At 41.6% G+C, this 22,986-nt stretch overlaps 1 protein-coding gene across 1 annotated transcript in view; it reads right to left on the bottom strand.

The window, feature by feature from the left end:
- Positions 1-6,497: 6,497 nt before the first annotated feature.
- RGMB (repulsive guidance molecule BMP co-receptor b) overlaps positions 6,498-22,986 on the bottom strand; it is a 26,223-nt gene continuing 9,734 nt past the window's right edge. The window contains exon 5 of the mRNA XM_034655646.1: positions 6,498-9,978. Within this exon, the coding sequence (XP_034511537.1) occupies positions 9,169-9,978 (810 nt within the window). The 3' untranslated portion in view covers positions 6,498-9,168. The remainder of the gene's footprint in view (positions 9,979-22,986) is intronic.

Here is a 22,986-nt window from a genome sequence, read left to right as displayed (position 1 = left end):
TAGGTTTTTTTTTTTTTTTTTTTTTTTTTTGTGATTCTTTTTTGGAAGGTTGTGTGCTCGTAGAAATTGATTTCTTTCTAGATTTTCCAGTTTGTTGGCATGTAATTAATAATTGTAGTAATCTCTCACAAACCTTTGTATCAGTCGTAAGTCCTTCCTTCCTTTTTTCTTTTCTCTCCTCTCCTCTCCCCTCCCCTCCCCCTTCCCCTCTTTGCTTTGCTTTTCTTAAGTTTATCTGGGCCCTGTCTTTTTTTTCTTGATGAGTCTGGCTAGAGATTTATCAATTTTGTTTATCTTCTCAATGAATGAGCTTTTCATTTCCTATTACTTTTTTAAATCTTTATTTCTATTCTGATCTTTATGATTTCCTTCCTTTTACTGTAAGCTTTACCCTTCTTTTCCTAGTTCCTTTGGGTATAATGTTAGATAATTTGAGATTTTTCCTGATTCCTGGGGTAAGCCTGTATTGCTATGAACTTAGAACTGCTTTTACTGCATTACATAGATTTTGGTAAATTGTATTTCCATTTTCATTAATCTCGAGGTATTTTTTGATTTCCTCTTTCATTTCTTCAATGACACATTAGTTCAGTTACATATTGTTCAGTCTTCATGTGTTTGTGCGTATTTTTTGTTTTTATCTTGTAATTTCTGCTTTCCTAATGTTGTGGTCAGAAAAGATGCTTGATAGGATTTCAGTCTTCTTGAATGTCTATTCCTGTTTTGTGGCCAGTTACCATGTAATCTGTACTGGAGGGTGTTCCATGTGCACTTGAAAAATATGTCTATTTTGCAGTTTGGGATGAAATTTTCTATATGTGTCTATTAAGGCCAAATGGTCTAATGAGTCATTTAAGGTCAATGTTTCCTTACTAATTTTCTGTCTGGGTGATTTATCAATTGATGTAAGTGGGGTTTATTAAAGTCCCCTACTATGACTGTATTACTGTCAATTTTCCATTTTTGTCTGTCTGCTTCACATGTTAGGAGCTAGTGTTATATTAGTGATTAAGATGATCATATTTTTTTTAACATGTCATTTATAGCAAGTGCAGTTCCTGCTGTTAATTTATGTATGGTTTGGCCTTAATGTATTCCATCTGATAGCAGAAGTGTTCACTTTTTTCTTTTTCCCTTTTTCTGGAGGTGGGAGTTTTGGGAATTATTGTAATTTTAAAAAGGGGGAGGGGGTCATTGAACTGTCCTCTATGAAAAACTCTCATTCAGAAAACTTGGCTCCGTTGCTTTCTTCTTGCTAGAGTTTGATGGACCTACTTTAATATATGTTAGTTGACCAGACTATTTTGTTCACTTGGTTTGATCATCGTAACTGGGCAAGGGTGAACATTCCACCTGTGTAGGATCTGTTAGCATTTCGTCCTGGGCTGGAGATGCCCCACTCTCCTTACACATCTACATGCTACTCAGAAGAAACATGAACACTTCTGCACTCCAGGCATATACTTCATATTTTGGATCCAGAAGGCTGTATATCCTACTGTTTAGTTGATAGTGTCACACATCTTATTTACTTGGCGGAGTTAGGGGAGTAAGTTCAGAGGAAACTACAGTTTAAATAATAACGTTGTGAATATGCCTTATCCATTTGGAAGACAGAAAATGAATGAAAGAAACAATATGGTTAGCTAGGCAGTCAGATAATAAGGAACCATGGACTGCTTTTCCTTTCGTTCTTTTTTTAATGTCTTAATTACATTCTGAGGCAGGGAGATGCCTTGGTACACACGCAAAAACATTGCTAGTTTTTTCCTGCTGTTCCCATAAACAAAGGATCTTTGCTCAGAAAGGACTNAGTTTTTTTATGTATTTTGGATTTTAATCCCTTATCGAATATATCATTTGCAAATATCTTCCCCTATTCTGTAGGTTCCCTTTTCATTTTGTTGATCATTTCCATTGGTGTGCAAAAGCTTTTCATTTTGGTGTAGTCCCAATAGTTTATTTTTGCTCTTGTTTCCTTTACCTGAGGAGGCATATCTAGAAAAACGTTGTGGCCAATGTCCAAGAAATTACTTTGTATATTTTCTTCTAGGAGTTTTATAGTTTCTAGTCTCACATTCAGGTGTTTAACCCATTTTGAGTTTATTTTTGTGCTTGGTGTCAGAAAGTGGTCCAGTTTCATCCTTCTGCACATAGCTGTCCAGTTTTCCCAACACCATTTGTTGAAGAGCCTGTCTTTCTTCCATTCTACCTCCTTTGCCATACATTAATTGACCATGTAAGTGTGGATTTCTTTCTGGGCTTGGTATTCTGTTCCATTGATCTATGTGTCTATTTTCGTGACAGTGACATACAGTTTTGATTACTGTAGTTTTGCAGTATATCTTGAAATCAGGGATTGTGAGACCTCCAGCTTTGTTTATCTTCCTCAAGATTGCTTTGGTTATTCAGTGTCTTTTGTGGTTCCATACAAATTTCAGGATTATGTGTTCTAATTCTTTGAAAAATGCTGTCAGTATTTAATAGTGATTGGATTGAATCTATAGATCGCTTTGGATAGGATGAACATTTGACAGTAGTCTTTCTATCCATGAGTGTGGAATGTCTTTTATATGTGTGTCATCTTCAATTTCTTTCATTGTTATTTTATAGTTTTCAGATTACAGGTCTTTCACCTCCTTGGTTAAATATATTCCTATGTGCTTTATTCTTTTTTGGTGTAATTGTAAAAGGGATTTTCTTAATTTGTTTTTCTGATAGCTTATTATTAGTGTACGGAAATGCAACTAATTTCTGTTTGTCCATTTGTTTTGTCCTGTGACTTTACTGAATTCGTTTATCCCAGTAGTTGTTTGTTTGCTTGGTGGAGTCTTTAGTTTTTCCTGTATATATGATCGTGTCATCTGTGAATAGGGGTACTTTTTCTTTTTCCTTGGCAATTTGGATGCCTTTTCTTTTTCTTTTCTTTTTCCCTCCCCTCTTCTCTTTTCCCTCCCCCCTCTTCTCTTTTCTCTTTTCCTTCCTTCCTTCCTTCCTTCCTTCCTTCCTTCCTTCCGTCCTTCCTTCCTTCCTTCCTTCCAATTGCCATGGCTAGAACTTCCTGTACTATGTTGAATAAAAGTGGAAAGAGTATCCTTGACTTGCTTCTGATGTTAGAGAAAAAGCTTTCAGCTTTTCATTATTTAGTATGATGTTAGCTGTGGGCTTGTCATAAATGGACTTTATTATGTTGAGGTACATTAATTTTATACCCACTTGTTGAGAGTTTTATCACAGATGAATGTTGAACTTTCAAATGTTTTTTTCTGCATCTATTAAGATGATCATAGAACTACCCTTTTTGTTATTGTGGAGTATCATGTTGATTGATTTGCAGATGTTGAACCATCCTTGCATCCCTGAGATAAATCCCACTTGAAATGGTGTATGATTCTTTTAATGTGTTATTTGAACTTGGTAATATTTTGTTGAGGATTTTTGCATCTGTGTTCATCAGGGATATTAGTGCATAGTTTTCTATTTTGTGGTGTCTTTGCCTTGTTTTGGTGTCAGAATAATGCTGGCCTTGTAAAAGACTTTAGAAGCATTTCTTCCTACTCATTTTTTTTTTTTTTGAATAATTTGAGAAGGATAGATACTAACACTTACCTAAGTATTTTGTAGAATTCATGTGTGAAGCTGTCTGGTCCTAAAATGTTATTTGTTAGGAGTTTTAAAAGTAGTGACTTAATTCCATTTCTTGTATGGGTCTATTCTATTCAGGTTTTCTTTTTTTTTTTTTTTTTTGTGATTCTTTTTTGGAAGGTTGTGTGCTCGTAGAAATTGATTTCTTTCTAGATTTTCCAGTTTGTTGGCATGTAATTAATAATTGTAGTAATCTCTCACAAACCTTTGTATCAGTCATAAGTCCTTCCTTCCTTTTTTCTTTTCTCTCCTCTCCTCTCCCCTCCCCTCCCCCTTCCCCTCTTTGCTTTGCTTTTCTTAAGTTTATCTGGGCCCTGTCTTTTTTTTCTTGATGAGTCTGGCTAGAGATTTATCAATTTTGTTTATCTTCTCAATGAATGAGCTTTTCATTTCCTATTACTTTTTTAAATCTTTATTTCTATTCTGATCTTTATGATTTCCTTCCTTTTACTGTAAGCTTTACCCTTCTTTTCCTAGTTCCTTTGGGTATAATGTTAGATAATTTGAGATTTTTCCTGATTCCTGGGGTAAGCCTGTATTGCTATGAACTTAGAACTGCTTTTACTGCATTACATAGATTTTGGTAAATTGTATTTCCATTTTCATTAATCTCGAGGTATTTTTTGATTTCCTCTTTCATTTCTTCAATGACACATTAGTTCAGTTACATATTGTTCAGTCTTCATGTGTTTGTGCGTATTTTTTGTTTTTATCTTGTAATTTCTGCTTTCCTAATGTTGTGGTCAGAAAAGATGCTTGATAGGATTTCAGTCTTCTTGAATGTCTATTCCTGTTTTGTGGCCAGTTACCATGTAATCTGTACTGGAGGGTGTTCCATGTGCACTTGAAAAATATGTCTATTTTGCAGTTTGGGATGAAATTTTCTATATGTGTCTATTAAGGCCAAATGGTCTAATGAGTCATTTAAGGTCAATGTTTCCTTACTAATTTTCTGTCTGGGTGATTTATCAATTGATGTAAGTGGGGTTTATTAAAGTCCCCTACTATGACTGTATTACTGTCAATTTTCCATTTTTGTCTGTCTGCTTCACATGTTAGGAGCTAGTGTTATATTAGTGATTAAGATGATCATATTTTTTTTAACATGTCATTTATAGCAAGTGCAGTTCCTGCTGTTAATTTATGTATGGTTTGGCCTTAATGTATTCCATCTGATAGCAGAAGTGTTCACTTTTTTCTTTTTCCCTTTTTCTGGAGGTGGGAGTTTTGGGAATTATTGTAATTTTAAAAAGGGGGAGGGGGTCATTGAACTGTCCTCTATGAAAAACTCTCATTCAGAAAACTTGGCTCCGTTGCTTTCTTCTTGCTAGAGTTTGATGGACCTACTTTAATATATGTTAGTTGACCAGACTATTTTGTTCACTTGGTTTGATCATCGTAACTGGGCAAGGGTGAACATTCCACCTGTGTAGGATCTGTTAGCGTTTCGTCCTGGGCTGGAGATGCCCCACTCTCCTTACACATCTACATGCTACTCAGAAGAAACATGAACACTTCTGCACTCCAGGCATATACTTCATATTTTGGATCCAGAAGGCTGTATATCCTACTGTTTAGTTGATAGTGTCACACATCTTATTTACTTGGCGGAGTTAGGGGAGTAAGTTCAGAGGAAACTACAGTTTAAATAATAACGTTGTGAATATGCCTTATCCATTTGGAAGACAGAAAATGAATGAAAGAAACAATATGGTTAGCTAGGCAGTCAGATAATAAGGAACCATGGACTGCTTTTCCTTTCGTTCTTTTTTTAATGTCTTAATTACATTCTGAGGCAGGGAGATGCCTTGGTACACACGCAAAAACATTGCTAGTTTTTTCCTGCTGTTCCCATAAACAAAGGATCTTTGCTCAGAAAGGACTGCAGGAATCCAAGACTGCTTTACTCCGGCTGCCTTCAGGCATTAGAATGCTAAATGTGGCTACCAAAAAAAAAAACAAAACAAAACAAAAAAAAACAGATAACTAACAGGATTCTTTGGGTTTTTTAAAGTCCCTGTTTGCTGTTTAAGACAAAGTTAAGTTTAGTTTTTTGGACAGTCGCTTAAGTTTCAATCCCTGAAAAGCTGGGGGTCTGGACATAGTACACTGAAAGAGAAATTTTGACTTGTAAGCATAGACCTCGTGATGTGGATTATTTCTTAGTATTCATTTAGTACCAGCTTATGCATTAGTCAGTGTCTTTATCACTGTCCTCCAATTTTGTGTGTTTCAGATGACATTTTATTTTTTAAATTCTGATCTACACATAAACACTAAGAGTATAGATTAAACCTTCTATTTAAGAAATGATTACGTAGGTTTCCTCCAGGTGGAATTTGTCCCAATTAGTATTTGATTCAGTAGTAATTGATTTCCTTTGCCTTCAGTTTGGGCTTCATTCTTTTTCAAGTTTTGCTACCTTTTGGCATGTTTTTTTGCACAAAAAACAAGTTGAGATCTTGTGATGTCTCTTTCTAGAACACCCAAGAAAAGGGGATTTACAAGTTCCCAAAGTCTATCCCACCAAAAGGAAGTTGTTGCAGTCCACACTACCTTAAAAGAACCAGAGTGCAGGTCCCGTGTCTGCAAGCCACTGAAACTATTACTGAAGACAGGCCTTTGAGATGATACAGGTGGGCTAGTTTCACAGCCATTGACTTACTTGAAATTGCTTTAAACTAAAAAATAAAAAACTACAAGAAAGATGTAAAGTGAGTTTGCAGGCAGGCTGTACAACGTGTTATCTGTAATCACCAAGGATTTTGCATAAATACACCCTCGCTCCCTTTCCTCTGCTCCTGTGTTCTGCAGCCCTTCCAGCAGGTGTCACTATAATCACAGAACAAACATTCCACAGCATGGTATGTAACTTTATTTTTCTAGCATAATAATTTAAAGTATTTACATACTGCACACTCACTGTTTTACACAGATACTTATGCATATACCTATGAACCACATCTAAAGGTTTCTTTGCAAAGACTCGACACACTGGGAATTTCCAAGCATAACAGAGAAGAAAAGTACAAAAAAATGTTTTGAGTCTTTTAAAGACAGCCATGTGGAGCATCTGTGAAAACCAGTGTTTTCCCCCAAGTTTTAAGCTCCCCCAGGAGACCTTTGAATAGCTACAGCCTAGCCACGTGTTGGTATAACCTGAAATTCTATGGGCTAAGGAGGATTTAAAGAACCAAAACATACAAGTACTATTTTCTCTAGAAGTCCTGGAAAAGAAATGGAAATTTAACCTGGTCCTTCTCTAGAGAAGCATCTGTATTTGTCAGTTGTCTGTGGGGACTGTAAACGTTGTACAGGGACACTGATTTTAAGGGGACAACAAATACACCGGTACGGATACTAGTGATAGAGAATGCTTACTTGAAGCGGCCTTCCCAGTCTCAGTGTCTTTCCCCCGCTATGAGTCCAGGTGGTGGTTTTGCTTTCCCTGAAAAGGACAAAGGTTCTATTAACCGTATACACTCTAAAGCCAGATACTGTAGAAATTTCTACCACTTTTACTTCACTCTTACACTGTTTGCACAAGAATAGTGGTTATAAGTACTCTATTTTTCCTCCTTTGTTCTACTCAATTACATAACAAAGTTACTAGCTAACTCTTGCTTCTGAACCTGGCACATGGTTCCATAGGTGAACAGAAACAGCCCCAGTTCAGAGCTGATGGCAGGTAGGCCCCAGTCCAGTTTTTATAAAAGGTTAACCGGTTTAGGTTTCAATTCTCTGGTGTTGCAGCTTTATCAAGTAAGAAGCAGGATGCTTTTTTTGCGATTTTCCCTGACTTGCCCAGATGATTCTGCCGTATACCAGAAAATGAGAGGAGGGTTGCCGCCTATAGACGAACCCACAGCTCTCTCTCGTGATCGGATGATAGCTCAGTTCACTAAGAAACAGAAGTTCCCCAAAACGAAATCCTCTTTTCCTGACAGCTGGGGCCTCCGGCAGTGAGCCTGATCAACAGGACATGGCAAAAGGCAGAAATTACCCGGCCATCTAAAACTGAGCACAGTCTGAATCCAAAGTGCTGTGGTATTTAAAGTTCGTTAACTTTTCCTTGCACTTAGAAAGGTGACAATTTGTACCTTACCTCCTTGGTACCAAACCTTTATATAGACCCAAGAGAAATTTACCTACCCTAGAACTCCCTTCCTCATGGTTCTTGAATTTGTTGGTGGTGCTTTCCTTTTGCAAGGGGATGCCAACAGTGAAAGGGAAGAGGCAAGGGGATACTTTACAGGAATTTTATCAAGTTACATGAGCAACTGACTAAATAATATTCACTACAGATGTTGAGAGGGAGAGTACCTGATGAAAAAGACCGCCTGGGGAGCAACATTGCTTAGTGAGAATGTCTGGGACCAGCACGCAGTCGCATACTGGGTCAGGCCAGGAAACACCCTGTTCACTCCCATGCCTACAGATAGAGCAGCGGCTGATGAAGACCACGGTGTGGAGGGCAAGGAAGAGTGGCAAACCTTGTGATGGGAGCTGGGCCTTGATATGAAGCAAGAATCCAACCAACCCCAATCTCTGGGTTCGTAAGGTGAGACTGAGGAGGGCTCTCTGTGGGGGTTGGGGGGAGACAGGGAACGGTGTGTTTCTGAACACAAGCAGCCAAGGACCCAGAGGTTAAGAACTTGGGCTCGCGCAAATTAGAAGAGCAAGGTGTGACAGTTTCGACAGGGACAGGGGATGAGGAAAAGTCTGAGAGCTCCTGGGGTCTAGTAAAATGCCTGGTATTTATCCATGAAATTGCTATCTATCTATCTCTAGACCCTTCTGACCTATCGAAACAGTTTTGTCTGGCTCAACCCCACATACGGTAAGTGCTCAGATAAAATGATCCTAGTTCATAAAACCGTAGTAATATTCTCTCTGCCCTTTGAAAAAGTGACAGCTGTGACAGAGGGTGAGGGTTCCTTCGAGATGTGTGTTTCACAAGAGCCGAAGTGTCTGTCGGGGAATTAGCCATCCATCCACATCCAGTGAGGGCAGGGGGAGGCAAAAGATGCCCCCCAGCTCACAGGAAGGACATAGCTCCCCCCAGAAGGCGGCGAGTGAAAGCTGCACACCCACGGTGGCAGGTCAGTAGTCAAGGGAAAAGGCAGGATCGAACGGCCAGGAACAGCTACAAACACCGTCACTGGTCATCTTCGACGGGAACGCTGCATATGGTGTCTGTGTATATGTACTATACATACTAACCAGGTACACACATAAATATTTAATATATAAAAAATAAAGTGCTTTCTAACAGGTCCCCAGGCAGGGACATTATAAAACATTTCACAAAACTGCAAAACAAAATCAATACAATCAAAGAACACTACATCCAACACACATGAAAACAGTCAAACACAGTATGTACAATCTGGTGGGTGCCCCAGGACAAACAGCCTGTCATATACATGGTATATACATATATACTCTTGTACTCAATATATTATGACAATATATATTTTAAAATTCTGTTATAGACAAAAAATAAAAAACAGAAGACGACCCCTACAAAAACACAACAAAGATCAAGCACGGGAGTCCGAGACTGACAGCCCAGGGGCTGCCTGCACGGGCCGAGCCCCGGCTGCCGCTCGGGAAGATGTGCCAGCGCTCCTTCCGCGGGTGCAGCGCCTCCACGTCCGCCAAGGCACTGTGGGCCGCGGCGGTGAAGTTGGCGTCACCAGTGGTGAGCAGGTCAAAGACACAGGACTGGAAGTAGATGTCCTTCACTGGCATCTTCTCGTGGCATTGAGCACTGGCAGCCTCCAGGGTGTAGCCCGGCCAGGCCGGCGCCAGCGAGGTGCGAGGCACGTGGTGCCCCAGGATGGCAGACACCTGGCCCTGTCCGTCGTCGATGCGCTCGCTCAGGGGGCAGCCATTGACGCACAGCTGCAGGTCCTGGCTCTCCTCGTAGGACATGGCCAGGTCCTCGGGCATGCGGATGGCCAGCGTCAGGTAGCGCCCCAGCTGCCGCACGAAGACCGTGGTCCCGATGTAGCGGGCGTGCATCTCCACGTAGCGGCCGCTCTCCCTCTCCACGACGAGCAGGCTCTTGGTGTCGCCATCCCCGCCGCTGGTGCTGCCATCCACAAAGGCGGCCGGCAGGTCATCGGTCACCGCTTGGTACACTTTCTGATCTGTACACTCCCGGTGAGCTTTGAAGATGATGGTTATCTGAGGGCAGGAACACATATAAATATAAGCAGCCTGGCAGGGACGCAGATGGTGCCCCCCTCTGGCCGGAGCTGAAGGGCCAGCGCGGCGGCTCCTGCCTCCCCAGTGAAAGGGGTCACTGTTCAGGCAAAAGAAAAAGTCCTATGGGTTTAGAATAAAAATTTAATGCAAATCTAGGGAATGTACGTTAAGAAAATTTTCTTTACTTTCCTGAAACAGAACTCTGTTGCTGCCGGAGCACAGGTAATTTTTACTGATAATCTGGGTCTTGTCTTCTTCCCGGATAGATGAGTGGCAGTATAGCTTCCACTCTACGTCCCGTGCAAACGCCAAGGGGTCGTAATTAATGATACACCCATCAGAACTTTGATTTCTAAAAGATACTCCATCTACAAACTCTGTTACAAACGCTTGGGAAAGAAGCAGAGTTGAGGAGGGGGCCATCCCACCAACAGCCACCTATCACGTGCAAGTCTCTTAATCAAATGTCTCACATAACTGGCTAATCCCTGCGACTGGGAAATCACTTGGCAAATACAGCTCCCAGGCACTGGCAGAGAATAAATACCCTCAACCTAGTTACAGCAAATGTTTTCCCCAAACAGCACCACGGCGGCCCTTGAACTTCTCAAATTTTTTCCTGCGACAACTCTTAATTCTCCAAATTAAGCAGAAAAAACTGATACTACAGAAGCTTTCCTTGAGGAAACCCACTTTCCTTATTTAGAACGATGACAAGACACCAAACCTTGACCTCCAGCACCGTCCGCCTCCTCCGGTCCGGGGCGGAAGGGAAGAGGACTAAGAGACGGGGCCTTCTGGGTCACACAAGGTGGGAAGAAAGACAACATTTTGAGATTTGTGTTCTCAGGACCTGAAGTAATGGCTTATTTTTCTTTCTTCTTAAAAAGTATCAGTCAAGGAGGAAGGTAGGCAGGCCACTCTACAAACTTCCCTGGAGAGGGGAAACCTCCTACCTCCTGCAATGGAACTAATCCCAACAACAGACCCTTGTTACAGAGGCCAGAAAGCGCCCTGCCCTGCCTGCCCCCTCCCCAACCCTCTCCGCAAGTCCTCACCACCACCCCCAAGTTTATGTCTGAAGCTTTGTTCCTCCAGCGGGCCAGCATTTACTCACACTATTTAATTCCACATGTTCCCACTGGTGTTACTTGACTGGAATTTTCCAGCCATTTCATTTTACTTCGGCCAGTTATAAAGCCAGATCTGAACCAGCTGCACTGCAGCAACTGGTGAAATTCATATCCGTTTTTTGCAGCTGCAACTATAAGCCAGACAATGTACTAGGAAAACGCTCGCTTCTCTCCCTCCTAATTACCCTGACCCACAATTTAATTTCACTACCAGCCTTCTCACATTTCAACACCTTCTTAACAACCCAAAGGAGGTGTACCAGAGATGACTGCAGGAAATTTGTTGTGCATCCAACCATAGGACCTTCCAGAGTGAATGGGATTTCGAGCAAGATATCTAATGGGACTATAAAATAGATTTATTTGGTGGCTCTAAAGACAATCTGACAAGTGCTTTTTTTAGGGCAAGCTAGGATCCCTTGGAGGTGAAAAGACTAAATCAAGTAAAGTCTGTACCTGAAAGAGCTGAAAGCTGACACAGATGGCTCCAATAAGGGTAAGACTTTTCATATAATCATTGTCCTCATTTTCAACTGAAGCATTCACACTTGAAGACTGTCTCTCTAGTCTAACAAACCTCAAATTTAAACTAAATTGACGGTATTTTCAAGAATTAAATACTTCGTTCATCTTAGGAAAAACAAAGAGGAATTAGTTTTGTTGAGACAACAAAACAGATCTAATTCCAAGCAAGTTCCCAAACGGGTAAGCAAGGGTCGATATGAACATGAGTGGAATAGCTCCACGTGCCTTACCAAGCCTCGTGCTTTCACCAAGCACAGCAATTCCAACTCAGGAGTCATTGCAAACAGCTCATGCATTCCTGTCCTCTGCTGGGCTGGTGGCACTAACACTAATTCCCAGACCTCGAGGAGATCAAAGAACACTCAAGGCTTGACTTCTGCACTAGGATCCGCACTGACCAAAGATCCCAATTTACTTAACAGATTTTTGTCTAATTTTCTAGGAGTCATTTTCTCTAGGAGACAGGGAAGTTGGTATCTTTTTTTTTTTTTTTTGTCTCTCTTTTGGGTGAAGTAATTCCCACACAGCAAATAAATGTAGAGAATTAGCCCTTGAATCAAAATACTGAGGGGGATGATGAATCAATCTCCAACCATGGAGAGGGGTTTCCTGAGGGCTCCTCTGTACTTTGGGTACGTAGTGAAGAGGTACCTAGAGATACAATCGACGTCGGTGTAGAAAACACGAGGCAACAGCTGTACCTGACTTAACATTTTGTAATGTTCATTCCCCATACAATTACAACTCAAACTCTCAAAAAAAAAAAAAAAAAAAAGAGGCACTCAGCCAGGTAGGGCCAGAAATTCATTTTCAGAAAAACAAAATTTGTTCATTAAGTCTTAAAAAAAAAAAAATCAAAACTGAGAATTTTTGGAAATTCCCAATGTTTTCTATTTTAGCTCTGATAGCAAAACAGGAAAATCAAAACTGTATTCTAATGCTTTCAAACAGATAATTTAAGAACACCGGCCATGCTGCTTGCTTTCCCCTTCCGTGAACTGATCCATATGCTGTAATAACTCAATTTGGCACATCTATTCTATGCCACACCATTTATTATTGATAGATGGCATTTCTGTGCATTTAAAACATCAATGCCTTTTGTTAAACCTTTCCCACCAAGTCCCTCTCAACCCCTGCCTCAGACAAACTACTCTAGTTCTCCTCATTCATTTTTAATGTTTCACTCCCTGAGATCTTTACCACCCACAAGGTCTATTAGGAAGACGGAGATAGCAGCTACAAATCAACCTTTCCACATGCGATTTAAGGATTTTAAAGTTTGCTGTGAAAAATCAAAGTTTAGAGGCACCTGCCTTTCCTTTCCACCATGAAAAGAAAATGCATTAAAGAAGAAAACGAGGTAGCCAAGGAAGGAAAACCCAGGCACTGATTTGCCAAGAGACAGACAAAGCTTCCCTAGGCTCGACAGCTTGGGCATAGGTTTTCAAACAGCAGGATTCCCGATAGCTGTACACTTAAGTACTTGTGCTGCTTGTATTTTGGAAGAAACAATTATCTGTGTTTAGCCAGGCTCTTTGGCACTGCATGTGCAGGACCTCATCAGGGTCGATAGCAACCTGAGGATTCACCAGAATCCTCAAATTCCACAACTGGACTCCCGGGTCAAGGGACTCACATCTCTTGGATTAAAATGGGCCAACAAAGTAAACTGAGATAGTCACAGAAATTAGGTTGGAACACAGAGAAACACAATTTTGATAAGTTCCTGGTTAAAATTCTGCTTGTGGTAAAGGAAGCTAAAATGAATTCTATTTCACATAATTAGCTTACATGCCCACTGCATTAGACCCTCTGGGTGCAATTATAGGTTGAAAAAATAGGCACCTCTGAGGCTAAGAGACCACTGCTCACAGCCTCTTTTACTCTTAAAACAGGTCAGTGGCATCCAGCCTCTACAGTAAGTCCCCAAGTGCGAGCAGAAATCAACCACTCCAGTGAGGATACATGCTTCAAAGGAAAAAATTCACATGCTCTATCTCTAGGTCTAGAACATCTCATCTTTACTTCTGATGGTCCATTTCCTCTCACATCAGGAATAAAATAAAGATGTCTACTTTTGCCACAGCAATCAGACAAGAAAAAGGAATCATTCCAAAATGGTAACAAATAGGTACCACTGTCACTGTTTACAGATGACACTGATACGACCTCATCAAAAACCCCAGTAGAATAAACCAATCCAGTACAGTTACAGGATACAAAATTAATATATAGAGATCTGTTGCCTTTTTATACACTACTAAGAAGCTACTAAAGAGTAATTAAGAAAACTATCCCATTTACAATTGCATCAAAATGAATAAAATACCTAAGAATACATTTAACTGACTAGGTGACACACCTCTACTCTGAAAGCTATAAAACTGATGAAAGAAATTTAAGACACACAAATAAATAGATGTACAAATAATTAAAATATACCATGCTCATAGCCTGGAAGAATACCGTTAAAATGTCCAAACTACCCAAAGCAATCTATAAATTAAATGCAATCTCCATCAAAATACCAACAGCATTTTTCACAGAACTACAATAATCCTAAAGTTTGTATGAAATCACCAAAGACCCTGGATAGCTAAAGCAATCTTAAGAACAACAAAGCTGGAGGCATCACAATCTCCGATTTCAAGCTATAGTACAAAGTTGTAGTAGTCAAAACAGTACGGTACCGGCACAAAAACTGACACACAGATAAATGGAACAGAATAGAGAGCCCAGAAAGAAACTCATGCTTATATGTCCATTAATCTATGACAAAGGAGAAGAACATACAATGGAGGAAAGAGTTTCTCCAATAAATGGTGTGGGAAAAGACCACTTTCTTACACCATAAAGATAAAATTAAAATGGATTAAAGACCTTAATGTTAGACTGGAAACCATAAAACTCTTAGAGAAAACATAGGCAATAATCTCTTGAACATTGGACTTACCAACGTTTCTTTTGTATGTCTCTTCAGGCAAGAAAAACAAAAGTAAAAATAAACTATTGGGACTACATTGAACTAAAAGGTTTTGCATAGTGAAGGAAACCAAAAAACAAAAAGGCAGTCTACTGAATGGGAGAAGATATTTGCAAATGATGTACCTGGTAGAAAGTAATTTTCAAAGTATATAAAGGACACCAAAATAAATCCAATTAAAAAGCGGGCAGAGGAAAGGATTTAAAAATACAGATTCAAAGGGTACATGCACCCTGATGTTTACAGTAGCGTTATCGACACAGCCAAACTATGGAAATAGCCCAAGTGTCCATCGACCAATTAATGGATAAAAAAAGATGTGGTATATGTATATACATTGGATTATTACTCAACCAACAAAAAGAATGAAATCTTGTCATCGACAGCAACGCGTATGGAGCTGGAATGTGTTATGCTAAGCAAAATAAGTCAGAGGAAGACATGATTTCACTCATACACGGAATTGAAGAACAACAGATGAACGTGTGAGAAGGGGGGGAAAGAGAAGGGGGGAGGTAAACCCTAAGAGACTCTTAACAACAAGGAACAAAATGAGGGTTGATGGAGGGAGGTGGATGGTGGATGGGCTTGATGGGTATTGAGGAAGGCACTTGTGATGAGCACCGGGTGTTATATGTAAGTGATGAATTACTGCATTCTACTCCTGAAACCAGTATTACACTTTACATTAACTAGAATTTAAATAAAAATTTGGAAGAAAAAAAATGGGCTGAGGACCTGAACAGGCATTTTTCCAGAAAAGACCTATGGATGGCCAACAGACACATGAAAAGATGTTCAATATCACTCATCAACAGGGAAATGCCAATGAAAACCACAATGAGAGATGACCTCACACCAGTCAGAATGGCTAGTATCAAAAAGACAAGAAATAACAAGTAGTGGTGAGAATGTAGAGAAAAGGAAACCCTGGTGCACCGTTGGTGGGAATGTGAACTGGTGCAGCCACTTTCTGTAGCCACTGTGGAAAACAGCATGGAAATTCCTCAAAAAATTAAAAAACAGAAATATCATTCAACCCAGTAATTCCACTGCTGAGTCTTTACCCAAAGAAAATGAAAACTAATTCGAAGAGATACATGCATCCCTAGGTTTATTGCAGCATTACTTACAATCAACAAAATATGGAAGCAACCTAAGTGTCCACTGAAAGTAGAATGGATAGATGTGTGTGTGTACACACACACACACACACACACACACACACACCCCCAAGGTGTTGCCGTTTGCAAGAACATGGGTGGATGCAGAAGGTGTTACCCTAAGTGAAGCAAGTCAGAGAGAGAGATACCATATGACTTCACTTATATACGGAATTTAAAAAATAAACTCAAAATACAGAGACCAAACTGGTGGTTGTGGAGTTGGGGGGGAGGGTTGGGGGAAAGAGATAAAGGGAATTAAGGTACAAACGTCCAGTTATAAAATAACTCCTGAAAAGTACAACAAAGGGAATATAGTAAGACTGTAATAACATTGTATAGTTACAGACAGTGACCACACTTACTGTGGTGAGCGTTTTATCATGTATGGAATTGTTGAATCACTGTGTACACCTGAAACTAAGGTTAACATTGAGGATACTTTAATTAAAAAAAAACACAGGAAAGTATATATATGTATGTTGAGATGGTTACTAACTGAAATGTAATTTTACAATTATGACTTAACTATGTATCAAGTCTCCACCTACAGGAAGGCTGAACTTCAGACCTAGAAAAGTATTTTGTTCGACACTAAGACAGTACATGTGTGAAAGGGGAGGGCAGCAGATGAAAAATCTTACCCTAGATTCCTCTTGGGCCTGGAATGAGCGCTTAAGGGCCTGCTACCTTCAAAAGAGGTCTCAAATTAGGTTTCTCTACCCTCTGAATCTCTTTGCACAGAGCTCTGTTCTAGGAGCACTTCCAGGATTCCAGGGAAATGGAATGGATCAGCCTTATTTATTCTTCAGTGTTGCCCCAGGTAATACATGCAGGAACAAGGGCTGCCTTGGCTGCTGGAGGGCTTCTTGGCAGCAGATGGAGAAAGAAGAAACCAAAGCAGAGGCGAAGGACACCCACAGCTGAGGCTGCTAGGGTGGTCCAGGAGAGAAGCATTAAGCTCAGTGGCTGGAAAGAATATGCAAGAGTGAAAGCGAAGCGGGCCCAGGGATGATACTTGAAAGAGACAGGCACAAAAACGTCGACTTCCAGAGAGTAATTTCTGTACACTTACAACAAGGAAGGCTGGAAGTATAAATAGGTTCACGAAACAGTGAAATTGGCCAGCTTCCTTGCACAGACCAGAGCCACGCTGCCCTGGGCATGAGGAGGAAAGGAATTGAGTCCTCGAGTCTTAGCCACTCAGAGGACTCAACATGCAAGTGTGTGTTTGCTGTGTTCAGACTCTGCATCATAAGGAGGCCAGGAAGTGTAGGAACTCGTGACGCTTCTAGATGGGAAGTCAGGTATGTGTGGACACTTTTATATCTGCCACAGTGCTGCAGACCAGAGGCCAGAAGTATTTTGAAAGGTGAGAGCCAGGGCCAGAGGCAGTAACTCCAGGGGCCGGAATCTGCCCTGGCAGGTCTTGCCTTCAGGATCTCCCTTCTCACAGGGGGAGGGGGCGGGGCCACAGGCCCTGAGGCCCCAGAGCAGGACCTCTGGCAAACTGCTCTAGGCCTCTGTTCAGCACAGCTGAGGCCCGAAGCAATGGGGATTAAGAAATCACAGCCTCCGATCATTTTTCAGTTTTGGGAGGTGATTTAAAAAGTAAAAGGGCTTGAAGGTCTTTACAATACACTCACACTCTACCACTTCTAGGTTCAATTTCAAGTTCCCAGGGCTATTTAAAAAAAAAAAAAAAAAAGGAAAGGAGGAAAAGCCTATTGCCGAAAGAGGCGGTCAGAGGCGATGACCCTCTGTTTCAAGAAGCCAGTTAACTGAAATGCTACAGAACAACAATCTCTGTCTTCATCGGCCTGAGGCAGGGAGGGAGGAGGACAGCAACAGCACTCTAGCACAGACGGGCACAAGGGGACACGAGGACACACTCTCACACACCTTTAGGTATAAGAGGAACCCTGACCCCCTCTATTTCAGGAGCAAGTGCAGAGCAGAGGAGAATTCAGTGTGTAAATGCCGTCCTACCAATCTGCCCACGGTACACAAACTGTGTTCTAACACTCTCGGAGAACCCCACCAGAATTAGCCAAACATTCTTTTGGCTTCCACTCCTAAAATAACCAGCTAACTGGGACACAAAGAACTCCTCGCCACAGACCCAGTTTCACCGAAAGCTCTTTCTACAAGCGACAGTGTTTTCAGTGCAAGCCCGTCCAGTTCACGTCTGTACCTTAGATATGTTGCTATTCTTGTTAGTTATCACTTCCAAGTTGAGCAGTTCAAAAAGTCCTTATGTTACCCCACCCACGAGAGCACAAAATTCAAAACAGTGGAAGAGCAAGTTCTACTGCAGTCAAAACAAATAAAGGCAGAATGGGTAAGGCAGATTTTGCATTGTTCACTACTGTAGGTAACTTTTTACGTGCCACATTCCACACAGGCAGGAACTGTTTGGTTAGCATTAATCGAAGCCAACAGAAAAGTACCAACCATCCAATGTTTCCTTCTCACCCCTTCCTCTCAAAGTGTTGACTCAAAGAAAATTTAACAGGCCAGAGAAAGACACTTGGAAATGTGACAGTAAAAGAAGTTCTAACTCTCAGCTGTGTATCAGACTGGGCCTGTGCCTCTGGTTTGGACTCCGGAGGAGCATGGCTCTGTTTTAAAGCAGCAGAGGCCCACAGCGCGGCGATGGAATCCTGGCCTGGCTTGGGCAGGAGTTGGGTTATTTTCATTTACAAATGGGGGATATTTTGAAAGTCTCCGTCTCCTCCTAAACCACGCTGGGACAGAGGGGGTGGCACAGTGAAGGATGATTCAAAATACAGTGTTCAGTAGATACGCAGATACAAACTTTACACAATTTTAGAAGGTTTCTACTAACATCTTGAAGTCTCTTCATTCTAGAGAATTACGATGGTAAAAGACTCATTACCCAGAGTATTGAAGTGCATATGGACAATACGACGACGTGGCTTGTACAGAAAGTACAGCATAGGGGCGCCTGGGTGGCTCAGTTGGTTAAGCGTCTGCCTTAGGTTCAGCTCAGGTGACAGTCCCAGTGTCCTGGGACTGAGCTCCATGTTGGGCTCCTTGCTTACTGGGGAGTCTGCTCTCCCTCTGTCCCCCACCCAACTCATGCACACAAGCTCACCGCCCCCACCCCCCGCCGCTCTCAAATAAATAAATAAAATCTTTAAAAAAAGAGAAAAAGTACACCATAAACAATAACCAAGGTAGAGCCATTTATCTTACAAAATGATCTTTCACACTTCTGGATATACCATACAGCTAATAATTTCTCCTTTTTCTGCCCCCTCCCCCCCATACTTGGAAATCCTTTTACCTCTAGAAAATTTGCTGAATCTGTATGAAATAAAGTTCAGTAGTTCCTGGGCCTAAAACCTTATATCCAATACAAACCAGGAGCTATGCAGGAAATGGAAAAGGACAAAATAAGAACATTACCACCTGAAATTATAGCTAACTTCTACTCTTCTAAAAACTATTCTTTACTGTTTCAATATTGTTTCTACAGTAAGTAAATTCAGGGAGGAGAAGGTCATCAACGATACGCTTTCATGGGTTTTAAAAATGAGATAGGAGCCAGAAAAATGAATTTAAGAATTGGAGACTCTGACAGTCAAATTCTAGAAAGCTTTGGGTATTAAAGAACAGCGACCAGGGGGAGAGAGAGGCACTGGGTAGTACATCAGCCCATCTCTCTGGCCCTTCTTGACATCTGTGACAACTTGCTAAGTAGGAACACTTAGAACCAGCTTATGAATATTCTAGAAACACCGAGAACCAGCCTACCACTGTTCTAGAAAGAAACCCCGAATGGCTAGTTTTCCCCACAAGCCCCGCAGACTGCTGCAGGTTTGCTATGTGCTTAGTTAGACTGAGACCGAGACTGAGATCACCTCTACATCTCCCCCACTGTCCCCTCACCCCCACAGGAGGCCACGTGATGCTCGGCGGTTCCAATGCAGTGCTGAGTTAATCATACATTTTTATCAGAGAAATGATTACACTGAGCAGGAAGCTACAATGGCAAACTTCTTCCCCACCTGCTCCCCAGTATGCCTCATTCAGGGTGTGTTTTTTGTTTTGTTTTTTTTTTGTAACCGTTTTTGCAAAAATGAGGACCAAGACAAGGAGCTATTATAGAGATGGCAAGAATTTCCCGCATAACAGATAATCATAACAAAAGAAAGAGCAATTTCAGCCTTAAAAAGTTAGTTATAATGTATCTGTAAGACAGTTTGGGACCTCTGGAAAGAAAGGGCTCTATATTCTTAAAGAAAATGCCACTGCCCCCTCTGTAACAATGCAACATGCAAGAACAGTGTCCATATATTCAAAATACAATCCTGCTGTTGAGAGTACGAGGCATCTTCTTCAGTCGATAAAAATAAGAATGATCACCACTGTGTAGCTCAGACTATCTCCATAAAGATAGTAAAAACATAATGGGGGACAAAAACTTGGCCAAAAGAAAATGCACTAAACCTCAGGTCAAAAGACGATGGTGTCTCCAACCCTGAACCAGAGATTGCTTAAAATGACAGTTGAAAAACCTTTGAAATGCAGGCACGCCTGATTTGCTTTTGTAACCAACAGAGAATGAGCCCAAACACTGGTTTACATGCCCACAGACTGCTATGAAACCACAGCTACATGCAAAGGGGCATCAGAAAAGAGGAGAGGACCCAACTCAGGCTCTAGGACCCCACAAGGGAGTATGTTTTGTAACAAGGGAACACCCTGGGTTACACAGTTTGAAGGAGACAGAAAGCAAGAATGAACCAAACAGTCTAGGTCTTCCTACAACTCTAGTATCAACCAGTCCAAGTTTTCAGGCATTTTCCAGAAAGTAGCTGGAATTTGGGATTTAGGGATAATTATGGACTTTAAAAAGTAGATAACTGCTGGGCCTGGCCTCTTCCCATGCTTTGTGCCCATGGGAACACAAGGAGCTGGCAGCCCACAGCGACAACAGGGGCACGCAAGGCACGTCAGGCTGCTCACCCACCTGGCTTGGTCAAGACAAACAACACACCTCTTTCCCAAATGCAAACACTTGAAGGTAAACTACTTTTTCTCGCTGAAGGAGGAAACATGGAAAATTCTGTAGCAGATCTATAAAGGAACCAGCTGTCAACCCCCATCTCCCCTCCTACTCGTAATTTTGTTTTACTGAGACTGAAGGACAGGATGACAAAGCTGGAGTGATGGGAAAGGACATGACTACATTAAAGCAAATAGAAAAATAAGTATCCAAAGTACTTGTAAAAACTAAGTTTAAAAAGTATTCCCATTGTTTAGGTGTACAATAAATGCATTCCTGAAATTTTTTGGAAAAGGAATCATTTTAAATGTACCAGAGAGACTGGCAATCTTAATGCATGCTGCTAGGTGTGTATCCGTAAGGTACAGAATCTTACCAGAAAATTCACTCCACAATCACTCTCTGTAACCATGGCATATACAAATCCTTATTGAGTCCACTTAAACAAAAATACACAGACACACAGAGTGAAGTCAGTAGGAGATGAAGGGGCTGGCCAAGAGAATGTGCAAAAAGGGGGTACAGAAGATAATTATCTGCACAGGTGATCGAGCCTATTTACCTGAGGCCCAGGAGAGCTATGTACACACGTCCTCTTTGGACCTAAATACTTTCCTCCTCTCCCCAAAACAAAAACTACTTCTCTTTCCTATGTAGCCAACTCTGCCAGTTCTAAGCCTGTCCCTCTCATCGCTCTTCTCCAGGGCCTGCAGGCCTGAAGCCGCCGCTCACAGCCGAAGGTGGGGAAGATGGCCCTGAGCTGGTGTGGATCTCAGCCGAGGCATGCAGGTACGCCAGAAAGCCCCGCAGCCCCTGGAGTGGAGATGAAAAGCTAGCCCTGGCCTCCCCTTCAGGCACACACCTACCTGGCAAAGCAGCGACTGCATAAGACTCCTCTGAAGAGAAGGAGCCAAACAGGCTGGTGGAGGGCCTAACAGCACGAGTGGCCCTGAGGAAGCAAAGCTGTACGCACTATGACCAACCGGAAAACCACATGAAGTTTCCCAGGGAAGGGGGACAGAAAGCAGATGAGGGGGAGCTGAGGCCACATTGCTGAGTGCTGCAGGTCTAGGTGCCCTCAACTCGCTGCTTGCTGTGTGGACAACGGAAACGGCTTAGCTAAGAGATGGCCCCTTGAGTACAGAGGACTTTTCTTTCATTCCGTTTAGATTTCTCCCCCTACCTTTTGTCTTTTTGTGATGAGAGAAAGGTACTTCGGGGCAGCCAGGGATCACAAAGAGGGCCTTTGAAGATGGCTTGCTCAAGAAGCCACGTTCCCAGGACTGAGGAAGTGTCTTAAGGACCTCACTGCACCTAACACCCGGGTCCAGTGACGTAATTCAGTGCTGAAGGTAGTGAAATCAAGGAGTGTTTACATACGACACCTTCAGCAGCACAGCTGGCCAACCCCTACCATAGCATTCGTCAGCTTTTCAATCTAGTGACACTGAGCACATGGATCATTAAAAATGCTTGACCCCCAGGATGATATGGTATCTGCCAAGTGCAGTTACCACATAGCTGGTCTGTGCACGTGTTTCAGGGCTCAGTCGAGCAGAGACTCATACCAAAAAATCTTCTGACAGATTTTTTAAAAAAGTATTGCTGTAGACCTAAAAAAAAAAAAAAAAAAATCTTTTTGGGAACTGATTTCAGATGTATTTTTTGCCTCAGAGCTTTTGTATTTTTATGACTGTCATTTTTTCATTGCTTAGAATTTTTTAAAAGGTTTCATTTTGGCCCTGGGTAGGTAAGAGGAAATTGCGCTGCAAAATTTTAGGCCTTTAGTTGTGTTTCACCAGCATAGGTCATACCAGCACCGAGACAGGTATTCAGCAGTAACCTTCCAGATGCTTTTGGGAACTTTGGAGAGAATTGCAAAAAACAGAAGGAAAAAAAAACCCACAACTACCAGAGGTCGTGAAGCCATAGTCATCTGCTCCTGAACAGCATGGTCGCCAGATGCGGGAACTACTTTCCAACAGTGCACTTAGAGACCAAGTATTCTCATTGTCCGCTGGAATTTAAGTCAGAGGACAGCTTGCCTCCCACATCCGTTTTGGAAAGGGTGAGACTTTTGAACCTCATTGAACTGCGAGAGAAAACAAAGCTATACTTTTTATTCATTTGTGAAAAACGATGACAGACCCGAGCATAACTGAAATGGACCGACCTAAAGTGCTTCAGTGTCAACTGTTCCTTTTATGTAATATCGATACTCAAAAGGTAACTGTTCCCAAATTAAGTCCACCACGATCAGTAAAAAAGTACAGAATTTTGAAAGGC

Source organism: Ailuropoda melanoleuca, chromosome 3 (genome assembly GCF_002007445.2).
Source record: "Ailuropoda melanoleuca isolate Jingjing chromosome 3, ASM200744v2, whole genome shotgun sequence".
Lineage (NCBI taxonomy): Eukaryota > Metazoa > Chordata > Mammalia > Carnivora > Ursidae > Ailuropoda > Ailuropoda melanoleuca.
The sequence above is the reverse complement of the archived record's forward strand: the minus strand, read 5'-3'. Positions and strand labels throughout refer to the sequence as shown.